Genomic DNA, 13,402 nt, shown 5'->3' with positions numbered 1-13,402 from the left:
ATATAGGCTCCAACAATGATATATACATTGAACACAAAAAAAATGACTGTTTGGGAAGCTTCTGGAAAGTTTATCACATGAAAACAATCAAATCCACCTTGCTGAACATTTTTCTGAGCCTAACTGATTTTGATATTTTTGTTCAACTGGGCTCTTCAGCTAGACTGATCATTCAGTTGGGATCTTCAGCTAAACTAATAATTCAATTTGGTTTTGCAACCATCAGTTTTCCTAGATTACATTTGATTTAGCCAAATTGACGCAAAATACGACTTGTCCCAAATTAAGTTTTCTGTTCATTAACTTTGGTGGTTTGTCATTTGCATTACCGAGATGAGAAATATCATCAAAATAATGAAGTTCGACAAGTTTTTGCCTATATTCGAGTTCCAGCTTCCAATTTGAGCTATCAACTACACACTTGAGTAAATATGTTAGAAACACAATAACAAGTTTTGTTATCATCAGAATCAAGATTGTTTTTGTTTCTCAACCCAACAAATTATATATTAAAGCGAGCCCAAGTCATTTCCACATAGATAATTACTAATATGTTAAATTTTTTTAATATAGGTTAGATCAATGAATGATAATTGTGATGGTGTGGACTGATTCAAATTAAATAAATTATAATAGTATAACTTTTGCAACTAAAAATAAATCGAAGGCAGTATCAAACTCAGGCTAAATCAAATTCCATGCAAATGATAATATAGGACGAACACAAACCATTTTATCAAAATGTATACTATGTAATAATTGTGTAATTCAAATATTTTAAAGTATACAACTACTCATGCACTACGGTTCGATCATTTTTCTAGCAGAGACAATTATTGTATCTCAACAATCTATTTTACAATAATTGCACTTCTTGCAAACCATGTGAATCGAACTCGTGACATTGACTCTAATATCGATTGTAAAACTGAATGTTTGCTAATTTATCAATAATTGCACTTCTTGCAAAATCATCGCAAATAAAATATTTGCGACGGTTTTATTACAACCGGCGCAAGTATTAGCGACAATATATAAAACATCACTGATTTTAAACTGTTGCTCATTAGCGACATAGTCGAGACCTGTCGAGACCTGTCGCTAGTACAACCGTCGCTAATTAGCGACGGTTGTAGCGACGATTTTGCTGAAACTATCGCTAATTAACGATAGTTTTAAGAACTGTCGCTAGTACAACCGTCGCTAATTAGCGACGGTTGTAGCGACGATTTTGCTGAAACTATCGCTAATTAACGATAGTTTTAAGAACTGTCGCTATAATTAGCAACATTTTTGCAAAACATGTCGTTAATAGTGACAGTTTTATGAATCGTCGTCGATTTAACTCAGAGACGCGTCGCTATTGGCGACAATTTTCAGAGAAAGCGACGGTTTATTTTCAGAGAAAGCGACGGTTTTTCAAAAATACCGTCGCAAATTGTCTATAAATTTGGTCATTCCGATCCATTTTATCACACATCTTCATCTACGTAGTATATTTTTCTCTCTCAAGCAATTTTGTTGTTTACTTATTATTGGAATATTTAATTGTTTCATACATTATTTATAAATGTAAAAATCATTAATTTAAATGAGTTGAGTAGATTATTTAAATATTTGTATAAATAAATTTTATTTAAAGAAATTATAAAACAACATGTTTTTAAATAAAAACGAAACAATTAGCGATGAAAAATAAAAACAACCATCGCTAATTAACGACGGTTTTTTAAGAAACCGTCGCTAATTTAGCAACAATTGTAATCTACACCATCAGTAATTTAATGACATGAATGGTACTAAAAACGTTTTGTTTATATAATAATTATCTCAATTTAATTATAATGTTCACTTAATATGTAGTTTTGTCTACGGAAATACTAATTCAAAAAGGAAAAAATGCAACATTAGGAGGATTTTTTTTGAAAAAAATGGCTCGTTGGGAGGAAAAAAAATTGCCGTTTGTACCGAAAAATAGGTAGCTGTTTGTATCATTAAAAAAAAACAAACAAACAAATAAACAAAGAACACTAATTAGAAGATAAAATTTTTCAAAATAAGAACAGAAGAAATTTCCTCTCAGAGTTCTGTTCCCAATTTTTTTCCAAAACTTTTAAACTTCTGTAATATGGGACCTACGTATGTCCCTTACATTTTGATGTGAAAAAAAATACTCCGAAGCTTTTATAATTGTAGACATAATTACTATCAACAAAATTATAAAGAATATTTCTTGTAAGACGAGATCACATATATAAATAGAACCAGAATTCAAAACTACTTGAGACTGACTCTATCCCGTGTTAACTAATAATTAAGATGAACATTTGACTAAAATCGAACCAAACTTTAATTATTGACAAACTAAATTGAATACACAGAACTTCACTGCAAAACATAATGAACCAATAATCGAACCTATTTTTTTTAAAAAATAAAGTTTTGATTAAAAAATGTGATATATAAAATGGATTAAATAACTTTAAATTTTATTTATTAAAAAATATATATTTTCAAGTTTAGTTTTCTTGTCCCATAAAGGTTTATTAAAAATTTATTATAATTATATCTATATCCTAATATATTTTTTCTGAAAATTTAATATTATTAAATTATTTTTAATAAATTTTTAGATGGTTGGTTAACCAAAATTTTATATTAAAAATTAAATTGAACTAACTGATATTCCAAAAATAAAAGTAAAAACTTGTGTGAAACGATCTCACGGGTCATATTTGTGAGACGGATCTCTTATTTGAGTCATTCATGAATAAGTATTACTTTTTATGCTAAGAGTATTACTTTTTATTGTGAATATGGGTAGGGTTAACCCGTCTCACGGATTAAGATCCGTGAGACGGTCTCACATGAGACCTACTCAAAAATAAAACCTAAATTTTGAATAAAAACACATCCATATTTTAAATTAATTTAGTTTGATTGACAATTTCAATTGAAATCTATATTTTACTCATTTTTAACTATGATGATAGACATAAGTTATTTTGTTTTTTTTTCTTTTCAAAAAAAAAAACTAAATAATTTTTTTCCCATCATTTTCGAATTAATGACTTAACTAAAATTATAATCATCCCAAAATTTTTCCACAAATAATTTTTTTTTCCAAATCTCAATAATTATTCAATTTTCGGTTATCCTACATCAAAAAATAACTATACAAACTCAATAATAATCACAATTTCAATATTCCTCAAATATTTCAACTAATTGATTAATATTATTTCCAAAAGTTGTAGAAATCCAAACTTGAAACATCGTTAATTAATATTATAAAAATCAAATAATTACATATACATATTCGATATTGTCAAATTTTACCTCAAAATCGTATAAAATCAAAACTTGCGATAATATTTCAAACAATAGATGGAAATGAAATGTGATTTATGAGAGTTGTTCTATTTTAAATTTTTAAAATTAGATTGAAATAGACTCTCATAAATTTAAAATTAGATTGAAATGGACTCTCAGTATATGAGACGATCTCATAACAATTTTGAACTTATCTCGTGTAAGACCGTCTCACGGATATATACTAATCTGTGAGACAGATTAACCTTACCTATATTCACAATAAAAAATAATATTCTTAACATAAAAAATTATATTTTTTCATTGATAACCCAAATAAGATATCCGTCTCACAAATTCGACCCGTGATACCGTCTCACACAAGTTTTTATCATCAATTTAACAACAAAATATCATGTAATTAAAAAAAGATAATTTAAAAATGTTCAATTCGAAACAAAAAATACTAATTATTTGTGTATTTAATTACACAATATATGTGTAGACTGCCAGATACACATAAAGATATTTTAAAATATATAAACCAGTAGGATAAGTAAAAACTTACGGCAAAACATGGTAGGTAGTCCGACACTCTTTATTGTACAACACAAATTCATGTTCAAACACGAGTTGGAAAAAAAGTAAACCATCCCAATACAAATCACCCTTTCTTGCTCACTGACTATACAACAGCCGGAAATTCACAGCAGCTGGAAGCAGCGCCGCCACCAGACACGGCACGAACAGATCACCGGCGATCGGATTCAGACTCTTGAAGGTCCACCAACTCCCGACCAGCAACCCAAACAGCGCTGCGCACAGTGCCAACCCAACTCTTACAGCCCCCGTGCCGAACACGATCGGGTACCATCCGAGGCTGAGCCCCAGCTGAGCCATGTATAAAGTCAGCGCCACCGGGCGGCGGTGGAAACCGCCGTCGGCCCAGACAATCCAAGCCGAGAGGCCGGAAAAGAAGGAAGAAGTCAGACAGGCGAGGTGGAGTGCCCAGAGGGGAGGGATGTAGAATGGTTTCTCTATGTTGCGGAAACGAGTGGTGGAGCCGAAGAGGTAGATGACGAGGACAGCGAGGGAGAGAGGGAAGGCGAGGACTATGGCCAAGGAGCGGAAGCCGCGCCTAGCCACACCTTTTGATCTCTTCCCTTTCCTGGAGTTGACATCGGAAGGCGCGGTGGCGTCGATGACGTTAGGGGTTTGCGACTCTTCTTTTTCAGTCGTTCGTTGTTTGAGATCGCGGGAAGCCATTGCAATGGATAGATGGAAGCTTGTAGAATGGAGAAACGAATTGATGCGATGCGTTAGATAGATTCAGGTGGAGGGCTTTTATCGATGGGGAAGAAGTTTATCTTGTAAGATTTTGTATTAGGAGAGAGCTGCGTGGCTACGCGAGGTGGCGCGAAATGGCGAGAAGCGGGACACGTGGGCGCAATGCTGTGGCGCTGCCCATTTTATTTTACCCACTTTGGGCCGTCGACAATCTTCTAGTTACTTTACCTCAAAAAAATACATGTCATTTTACCACTAAACTTGTACGAATAATTATATTATATTTTTGTAATTTAGAACAATGTCATGATGGTACTCTCAAATTAAATTTTTTTTATAACATAAATCAAGTTAAAAATTATCAGAAACAACTAAAATAAAATTTAATTATGGATTATTTCATATATTATTTAATACAAACTCTATTATTATTTTTAATTCTCTTTTATATTAAAAAATAATAATGTGTATACTTAAAAATATATATGAATATGCATGCTGGATGATCAAATAACTTCGACTGTGTTTTGATTATTCTTGGCTCTGTTTCGATAAAGCAAAAGAGATGATCAAGAACAAATGAACCCACTAAATTTGAAACCAACGGTAACCAGAATCATCCACCTGTTGGATCCTGGCTCCACTCCTTCACACCACCGACAAATTCAAGCTCAGCTCATCCTCTCTCGTCTTCACATCAACACCACCGTCGCTCACCGCTTCATCACCGCCTGCCACCCCTTAAACCTCCTCGACTCCCACGTCTTGCCCCTCTACACCAGCAACCTCTCAAGATCGCACACTTTCATTTGCAACACCCTTCTGAGACTGTTTTCTCATTCCACCACAACTTGTCAACGATACACTTTACCATTTGTGCTCAAGGCATTGGCGGACTTGAAGTTGGTGAAAGAAGGAACTTTGGTGCATGCCCAGGTGATCAAGTTGAGTTTTTTGGGTGATACTTATGTTGGGAATGCTTTGATCAATTTGTATGATGCGGTTGGGGAAATGGGTTTGTGCGGGAACGTGTTTGATGAAATGCCACAGATAGACGACGTGTCGTGGACGGTTATGATTTCTGGATTTAGGGAAGCTGGGAAGTTGGATGACGATTTGATTGCTTTTGTGAGGATGAAAAGCGAGGTGTGATGCCTAATCAAGTGACCGTGGTGAATGTTTTGGCTGCATGTGCTGATTTCCGTGCGCAGGATATTTGAGTTTGGTTACCTGAGCTTGTAAAGGGAAGTAAATGGGAATTGGATGTGATTTTTAGGTATTTCTTTAATTGATATGTACATGAAGTGTGGCAAAATCGACGAGGGTTTGTGTGTGTTTGGCCAGATGAGTGAGAAGAATGTGTTCACATGGAACATGTTTATTAAAGGGCTAGCTCTAGCTAAGAATGGTAAGGAAGCTGTTACGTGGTTTTTGAGGATGGAACAAGAAGGTTTTAAGCTTGATGAGGTCACTTTAATTGCGGTGATGTGCACTTGTGTGCATTCGGGTGTTTTACATATGCGGTGGCAAATATTTTCTTCATTGGTTGATGGAAACTGGGAAGTATGGGTTTTCACCAGATGTTAGACATTACGCTTGTATGGTCGATGTTTTAGCACGTTCTGGGTTCTTGGAAGAGGCTCATAGGATGATCATTTAGATGCCTTTTGAGCCTACTGTGAGTATTTCGGGAGCTCTACTTTCTGGTTGTAGAGCTCGAACTGACCTGGAACTAAGTGAGATCGCTGCTTGTAAACTTGTGGAGTCGGAGCCTGAGAATAGTGCTTATTATGTTGTGTCGCCTTGTATGCTGCAATGGAAAGATGGAGCGATGTTGAGAAAGTTAGGAGCTTGATGTAAGTGAGGGTGAGGGCACTAAAGAAGTGCGTGGGTAGCAGCTCAGTTGAACATGAACACGAGGGATTCGGTCTTCAGCGGTTGGCCTGACATGTTTCCGTTCTCTGCTGTTTGGGAAAGAGAGACAACCTTCTTCGGTGTTGGTCATCCTTTTTGTTTTCTGGTTCGATACAATAGGACAAAAGATAATATGTGTCCAAAATTTCAACAGTCTGATATAATGCATTATTTCTGTATTCATTGGAATAGGATATTATGGACAATAGAATCAGCTTTTTGCTGTATCCAGTTTTTTATGTGGTAAACAAACATTTTCATTAATTTGATTGAAGGCATGTGATTGGAACTTCATTGCGTATATGCGTCAGGGTGCATGGACCTTGTGTTCGTGCTTGTACCACATTATGAATTTTGATGCCACGGCACAACGATAAGAAGGTGAATGGTAGTCAGCCTAGGAAATGTTTATTCCTTTTGTCATAAAAAAAGTTGGCCTTTTTAGAAAATTCAACTCATTATAATTTATATATCTGGTTGGTTGGTTGGAACTGTTACTCTAGAGAGGAGTAATGCTTGAATGCACAAGGTAACTCCCACTTTTCATATGATTTTTCCTGTTTTGGACATGTGAAGGAAAAGGGGTAGAGGAGTCTTGGGCAATGCCGCCGTTAATATTTTCATCATTTATGTATTTTCTTGCATTAAACGAAACATGACTTCCATTTCTAGATATGAAAAATCAGAACATGAATTTATGAATCAAGATCCTTATTAAAATTTCAGAAAAAGAGTTGTAAGCTAAACATTATATTATTGGCAGATTCTTTCCACAACATTCTTATGGAAGATTCAAAACAAGAAATTGGAAGCAAAACAGAGTGTATAGGTAATAGGATGAGAAGCCACAATGACTTAATATGGAGGTGAAGACCCTATAGCTCACTGGTTGTTTTTCATGTCAACAACCTTTTTCCAAGCGGCTCTTTCCAAGATATCCTCACACCAAGCTCTGACATGAGGACGTGAATCAAAAACTGCTTTGACACTTGTCCCCATCAGGTAGCTCAATGTTGGGAGATGATTGAGATCTGCTAGACTGAAGCTGTTTCCTGCCAAGTACTTGGATTGTGCCAATCGTGCTTCATACACATCAAGAACTTTAGACAGCTGGGAAACATATTCTTCAACGACAGCATCATCCACAGGCTTCCCCATCATCGGCTTAAAGCTGAGTTCCCATGTTAACTTTGATGCTGGAAGGTCATACTTTTGAGCCTCCACTTCCATCCATACCAACGCTTTTGCCATCTCCTTTGGGTTCTGGAATACCAGTGGGGTTCCCTTGTCAGCATAAGTGTATGCAATATATTGATTAATTGCCCTTGATTCTGCATAAAAATTTATGATAAAAAGTCAAATATCTTGTTCTCTTACTGCACAGGCGGACCTAGGAACCGAGCGAGGGGTTAGGTGAAGGTGGTCCGATCTACAGTATTTTTTGGCCCGATAATACATAAAATCTCAAAAATAAAAAATAAAAAATTAATGTCTGCTGTCGGATCTGTCTGTGCTTACAAGGATGAGGGGTTCTGAAGGTTAAATTTCTTGTGTTTCTTCAGTTATATTGTGAGATTTCATTAACGGAACTTACCAAAAAGCTTAAGGTCTCCATCTTCAAAGGCAGGCACTTGACCAAATGGCTGCATCAGATAAGTTGATCAAGATGAGCAACGATTCCGAAAGTCGTGTACGTCTGAAGATTTAAGAATGAAGGCTTCGAAGTTTAAAGAGCTTACCTGGAGGGATAGGAAAGGATCCTTTTTGTGCTCTCCGACCCTCATGTTAACCCGAACGAACTCGTAATCGAGTCCTTTCTCATTGAGGCACACACAAACTTTCATCGTTGCAGTTGATAAGGTTGCCCCGTGAACCTTGATCGCCATTTTTTTTTAAATAAAACAATGGATTTGATTATGTGAAATGGATTTGATTATGTGATGATCATGTAGAAAGACAGTGTGCAGGTGTTTATTTATAGCAGAGAATTTTGAGAAATGTTTGCCTATGAATGTCACTGATACGACAGAGTCTTGCGAGTTTGAAGTTTCTTTATGGGATTATTACATATGGGCACATGTAATTGTCGGGAATATGACGTCTCTGCTCACTTCATCGACCTGTTTTGAGAAACTATAAAAAAAAATGTATTGTGCATGCAATCAAAATTGATACACAGCTTTATATTGTCAAGTTGACCCCGACTCTTCCCAATCAATATTTCCTTTTGTGTTTTCTTCTCTCTTTTAATGCATCTTTATTCATAGTATCTCCATGTCATATTGTGATTCTAACCAAATGATTAGTATGTCTCATGTAAGACCGTCTCATGGATCATATTCTGTGAGACGGGTCAACCCTACCTATTTTCACAATAAAAAGTAATACTCTTAGCATAAAAAGTAATACATTTTCATGGGTGATCCAAATAAGAGATCCGTCTCACAAATACGACCCATGAGACCGTCTCACACAAGTCTTTGCCCCAAATGATATTTACTCTCAGTTTCAGAAACATTGTGATTCAGATCGTCTCGCTAGATTTCAAATCTTTTGACTTAATTGGATAGACAAAATTCAAGTAGATTTCATATATATTTCATATATATTTCATACAAAGTTATGAAATGTTAACAATGAGCGTCATTTGAAATTAATCTATTACATCCTTACTCAAATCAATTATGTAATTCTAAATCAAATCTATCAATTCAAGCAAATACAACCTATGATTGATCTTGGATTTAAGAACTTGAAACTATGAAATTCTAATCTATTTGATTTTTTTGAATGAATTTATGTGTTGTGGATTTAGAGTCAATCCCTTGCCTTTTAACTTATATAAATACACACAATTGTGTGATTATGATATATCTGAAATATACCAAATATTCGTGTTCATTTCAAATTCATAGTTCAGATTCAAATCCTTATATTCAGTCTCTTAGGACCTAAGAGAAGAAATCCATCCTATGGTATCCAAAAGACATCCAACAATCATAACAGCAGATACATGTGTTCTTTTCTCTCTTTATTTCTCAGCTAAGTAGCACGTCCTATAAGCACTCCGACTCAGATCTGTGTATAAGATATGTTCGACATTGTGCTGATAAAAAAATTCAGAGAGTCTGTGCATGCAGTAAGCCCAAAATGGATTACAAAAGAGGATATCCATAACACAGCTCTACAGGCTGTTAATTTTGTTTTCATTACATCGATACAATCCTTAAAACCAGTCAGACACTCACGAATGTAAGTTCGAACTCAAATCTGCAAACACATAAAGATGCCTTTTATTCGGGTGAAATACAAAGCAGCATATTATATATATCAGTACTTCACTTCAAGAGTCTTCTTCCAAGCCGGCCTGGCCAAGATATCAGCGCACCAAGCACTGAAATGGGGTCGTGCATCAAACAAAGCTTTAACCTTTGTTTTCAACAAGTTATTGACAACTGGGAGATGATGCAGATCAGCCAATGTGAAGCTGTCTCCTGCTAAGTATTTCGATTTAGACAATCGGGCCTCGTACACGTCGAGAACTTTAGATAATTGGACTTGCAATTGCTCAACTGCAGCTTCATCTGTAGTCAAGCCCTTCATTGGCTTGATCAAGATCTCAAAGGCGAGCTTTTGTGCTGACGCATCAAATTGATGAACTTCGACTTCAAGCCATAAAAACAAGGTTCCCAGTTTCTTGGGATCTTCGAACAAGAGTGGAGTTCCCTTGTCAGCATATGTATGTGCAATGTATTTAGTGATTGCTCTTGACTCTGTATTCGAGATTTCCATATGTCAATCAAATGGGGTGGTAGTAAATTAAAATTACTTCAAGAATAAGATCTATAGCCAGGGAATATTACCAAAGAGCTTCAAGTCTCCATCTTCAAAACCTGGCACTTGACCAAATGGCTGCACCAATTGGGTAGAATGGAAGTTAACAGTGTCAAATCAATGATTAATATCCCACCCACAAGAAAAGCAAGATCTAAAACATTTTCAAAGTTCAATCAACATACACAGAGAACCAACAAAGGTCTCTTGGGATTTATGGCTTACGTTGATGGAAAGGAAAGGCTCCTTCTTCTGCTGGCCAGTTAGTAGATCGACCAGAACAGGTTCAAATTCAACCCCTTTCTCCTCAAGGCAGGCAATAACTCTCTGTGATGCTGGAGAAATAGGGTGTCCATGAATCTTGATTGTCATGATCAAAATCACCTAATCAAACACCACAACAAGCAAAGAGTCTATGATTTTAGGGTGGATGAGCAAGAAGATGAATGGGTATTTATCTTGATAGACAATGATATTTCTCCAATAATTTTCTCCCACTTGGCCATTAAAGTAACAAAATTGGTTGCATGATTGCAGCTCAAAGGAAAGAAATGTTTGCCACGTGAGTCTCTGGCAAGTTGTATTTTTTTATGCATTTATTTATTATATTTATTATAATTGAAAAAGTGATCAATAATGGCGCATTTCCAGGATGTATCACGGCCATCAGATCTCTCCTACGGCAAAGGGGGCAGGCCATTTCGAATTTCCTAGAAATTTCTTTCGGAACATATATGATTAGGTAGGCTCACTTTTTTTTTTCTTTAAGAGTAGGTAGGTTGGTGCATTTCCAAGATCGAGTCAAACGCTGTATGTGAAAATACAGAACGAATTTGAAGATATTTTTCTGTAGTTTCTTGATTTTATGTCATCATCAAGATTCGTTTTAGAACTTTTTATTTGATAAACAAATGGCTGGTAGATTAGAAGGTTTCTCTGTACTTATACTCAGGTAAGAACGTAATGACTTTTAAAATCTTATCGTGAGATTATGGAAATAGGAGATTATAATTAGGACAAAGACGGATTAGACATTTAGATGTGATCAAAAAGCAATACAGCATATGCATGCATTTCTTCACATTTCCCCTATTTTTATTGAGCAAAAATCTTCTTAGTTATATCCAACCAAAAACTTTATTTTAAAACAATTTTATTTTAAAATAATGTAATTTCTGCACCAAATATAATATCATTTCCAACTCATCTATTTCTTCTATTTTAAAATAATGTAATTTCTGCACCAAATATAATATTCATTTCCAACCCATCTATTTCAAATCTTAATCTAAAAAAATATTCTCGAAATATTCTGTTTTGTTTGATTTATTTAAAATATTTCTTATTATTTATTAAATGTCTATTTTTAAATTTAATGATATAATTATAATTCCATTTTATATTTGATATAATAATATTATATTATTAATAATTGCGATAATATCACTAAAATGATTAATTTAATTATTTTAAATATATTATTGAAATCAATATTATACGAATTGAAATAAAAACTATTAAAATTGGTGAAATAAAATCGATGCGTGACATTAAATTAAATAAGATATTACCAATATAACTTTAAATATTTGAACGACCATACTAATCACATAAATGATCAATTAAAGTATTTCATAATGCATAATGAGCGTCTTTTTCTTTTATTTTGTTTATATCGAGCGATAAATTCCAAAATCTGATATGCCCATTGATAATCATTTCTACCATTGGATTCGGTACTTCCTAGCATCATTGAATTGATGCGCTAAGACCTACGTTCATCTTCGGTTATCATATTGTTCATTATAATACATGCTTTCATTATATCATTCAAATGATTTTCTTTCAACCACGTGCTGGAGATGCCACAATCGCAAATCATGATTGAAAAGTATCAAATGCATACTCCACATCTTTCCTGCATGACTCTTGTTTCATTGCAAAATACTGCTTCTTTGCACCATGCGGATCATGGCAAGTTTGCACAATACTATCAGCTAAATAATATACAGTGTCATATTCTTTTTTTCCAATAATATCATGAGCTGGAGGAGCAATTCCTTGTGCAAGATTGGAAAATAAGCTGGAAGACTCTAAAATATTGTGTCATTATTGGTTCTAGGCATACTAAAATATGCATGTCATATCCAAAATTCATAATCAGCTACAGCTTCTAAAATGATTGTTGGAGAACCACTACGACCTGCATATTGTTTCGCCCAAGCCGTGGAGCAATTTTTCCACCTCCAATACTCATAGTCTGAGACTTCCCAACATCCGAGGAAAACCGCATTGTTTGCCAATATAGAGAAGTCTAGCAACATCTTGGCCATATGTGATCTCAAGTACTGCTCCGCAAAAATTTCCACTACAACTCGACAAAAGCGTTGCATACACTGAATTGCAGTAGATTCGGCTCCTTCGTCTGCTCGTCAATAGCATCCGCAGGTATGCCGTATACTAGCATTCTCAATGCATCAGTTGTTTTTAGATTATTTGATAACCCGATCCATCCCAAACTATCACTTTTTTATATTAAATAAACATCGTGATTCTTTACATCTACTATCTGAAAGAGAAGATTTCTGGAACATTGCTTCATTATAGACCGGATTCTCAGCAAAATAGTCGTTAAATAACTTATGATCAGTAATTTCACATTCGCGTCGGATGACTATGTGACATGAGAGTGACCCTCTGTGTGTGACTTCTTGTTCTTGTTAGATGATATAGACAACAACTAAATCTTGTTCTCGAGCTATAGTTGACAGTATTGCTCCTCTTCTATTTTCAAAGTTTTTAACAAATTGAATATCATCTTCATTGTCTGACAATGAAGATGAGCTAGATGACTTTGCATCAAATAGAGAATACAAATTCATTTTTAATTTAGAAAGAAGCTAATATTTGTAAGAAATTATGATACTTTACTTACATTATATAGATGTGTCTTTGATTGGTAGATGAGTGTGATTTTGGTAGATGCATTTTTGGACTGATAGATCAGTTTGATATATGTGTTTTTTACTGGTAGATGAGTTTGGATTGGTAAATA

At 34.7% G+C, this 13,402-nt stretch overlaps 3 protein-coding genes and 1 pseudogene across 3 annotated transcripts; 1 reads left to right on the top strand and 3 right to left on the bottom strand.

Moving 5' to 3' along the window:
• Positions 1–3,826: 3,826 nt before the first annotated feature.
• On the bottom strand, positions 3,827–4,783 carry LOC140824734 (translocator protein homolog). The gene has a single exon (XM_073186280.1). The coding sequence runs from the start codon at positions 4,576–4,578 to the stop codon at positions 3,991–3,993; it is 588 nt and encodes a 195-aa protein (XP_073042381.1). The 5' UTR covers positions 4,579–4,783; the 3' UTR covers positions 3,827–3,990.
• A 330-nt stretch (positions 4,784–5,113) lies between these two features.
• Positions 5,114–6,740, top strand: LOC140823331 (pentatricopeptide repeat-containing protein At5g66520-like; annotated as a pseudogene).
• A 493-nt stretch (positions 6,741–7,233) lies between these two features.
• Positions 7,234–8,687, bottom strand: LOC140823332 (glutathione S-transferase PARB-like). The gene is made up of 3 exons (XM_073184611.1): positions 8,253–8,687; positions 8,108–8,156; positions 7,234–7,844 (listed from the first exon to the last, which is right to left on the bottom strand). Exons 1-3 carry the CDS (start codon positions 8,397–8,399, stop codon positions 7,396–7,398), a joined length of 645 nt encoding a protein of 214 aa, XP_073040712.1. The 5' UTR covers positions 8,400–8,687; the 3' UTR covers positions 7,234–7,395.
• Positions 8,688–9,667: 980 nt separating this feature from the next.
• On the bottom strand, positions 9,668–10,841 carry LOC140823330 (glutathione S-transferase-like). The gene is made up of 3 exons (XM_073184610.1): positions 10,573–10,841; positions 10,377–10,425; positions 9,668–10,286 (listed from the first exon to the last, which is right to left on the bottom strand). The coding sequence occupies exons 1-3, from the start codon at positions 10,717–10,719 to the stop codon at positions 9,844–9,846; spliced, it is 639 nt and encodes a 212-aa protein (XP_073040711.1). The 5' UTR covers positions 10,720–10,841; the 3' UTR covers positions 9,668–9,843.
• Between the last annotated feature and the right edge of the window lie 2,561 nt (positions 10,842–13,402).

Source organism: Primulina eburnea, chromosome 2, assembly GCF_022965805.1.
Source record: "Primulina eburnea isolate SZY01 chromosome 2, ASM2296580v1, whole genome shotgun sequence".
Lineage (NCBI taxonomy): Eukaryota > Viridiplantae > Streptophyta > Magnoliopsida > Lamiales > Gesneriaceae > Primulina > Primulina eburnea.
The sequence above is the reverse complement of the archived record's forward strand: the minus strand, read 5'-3'. Positions and strand labels throughout refer to the sequence as shown.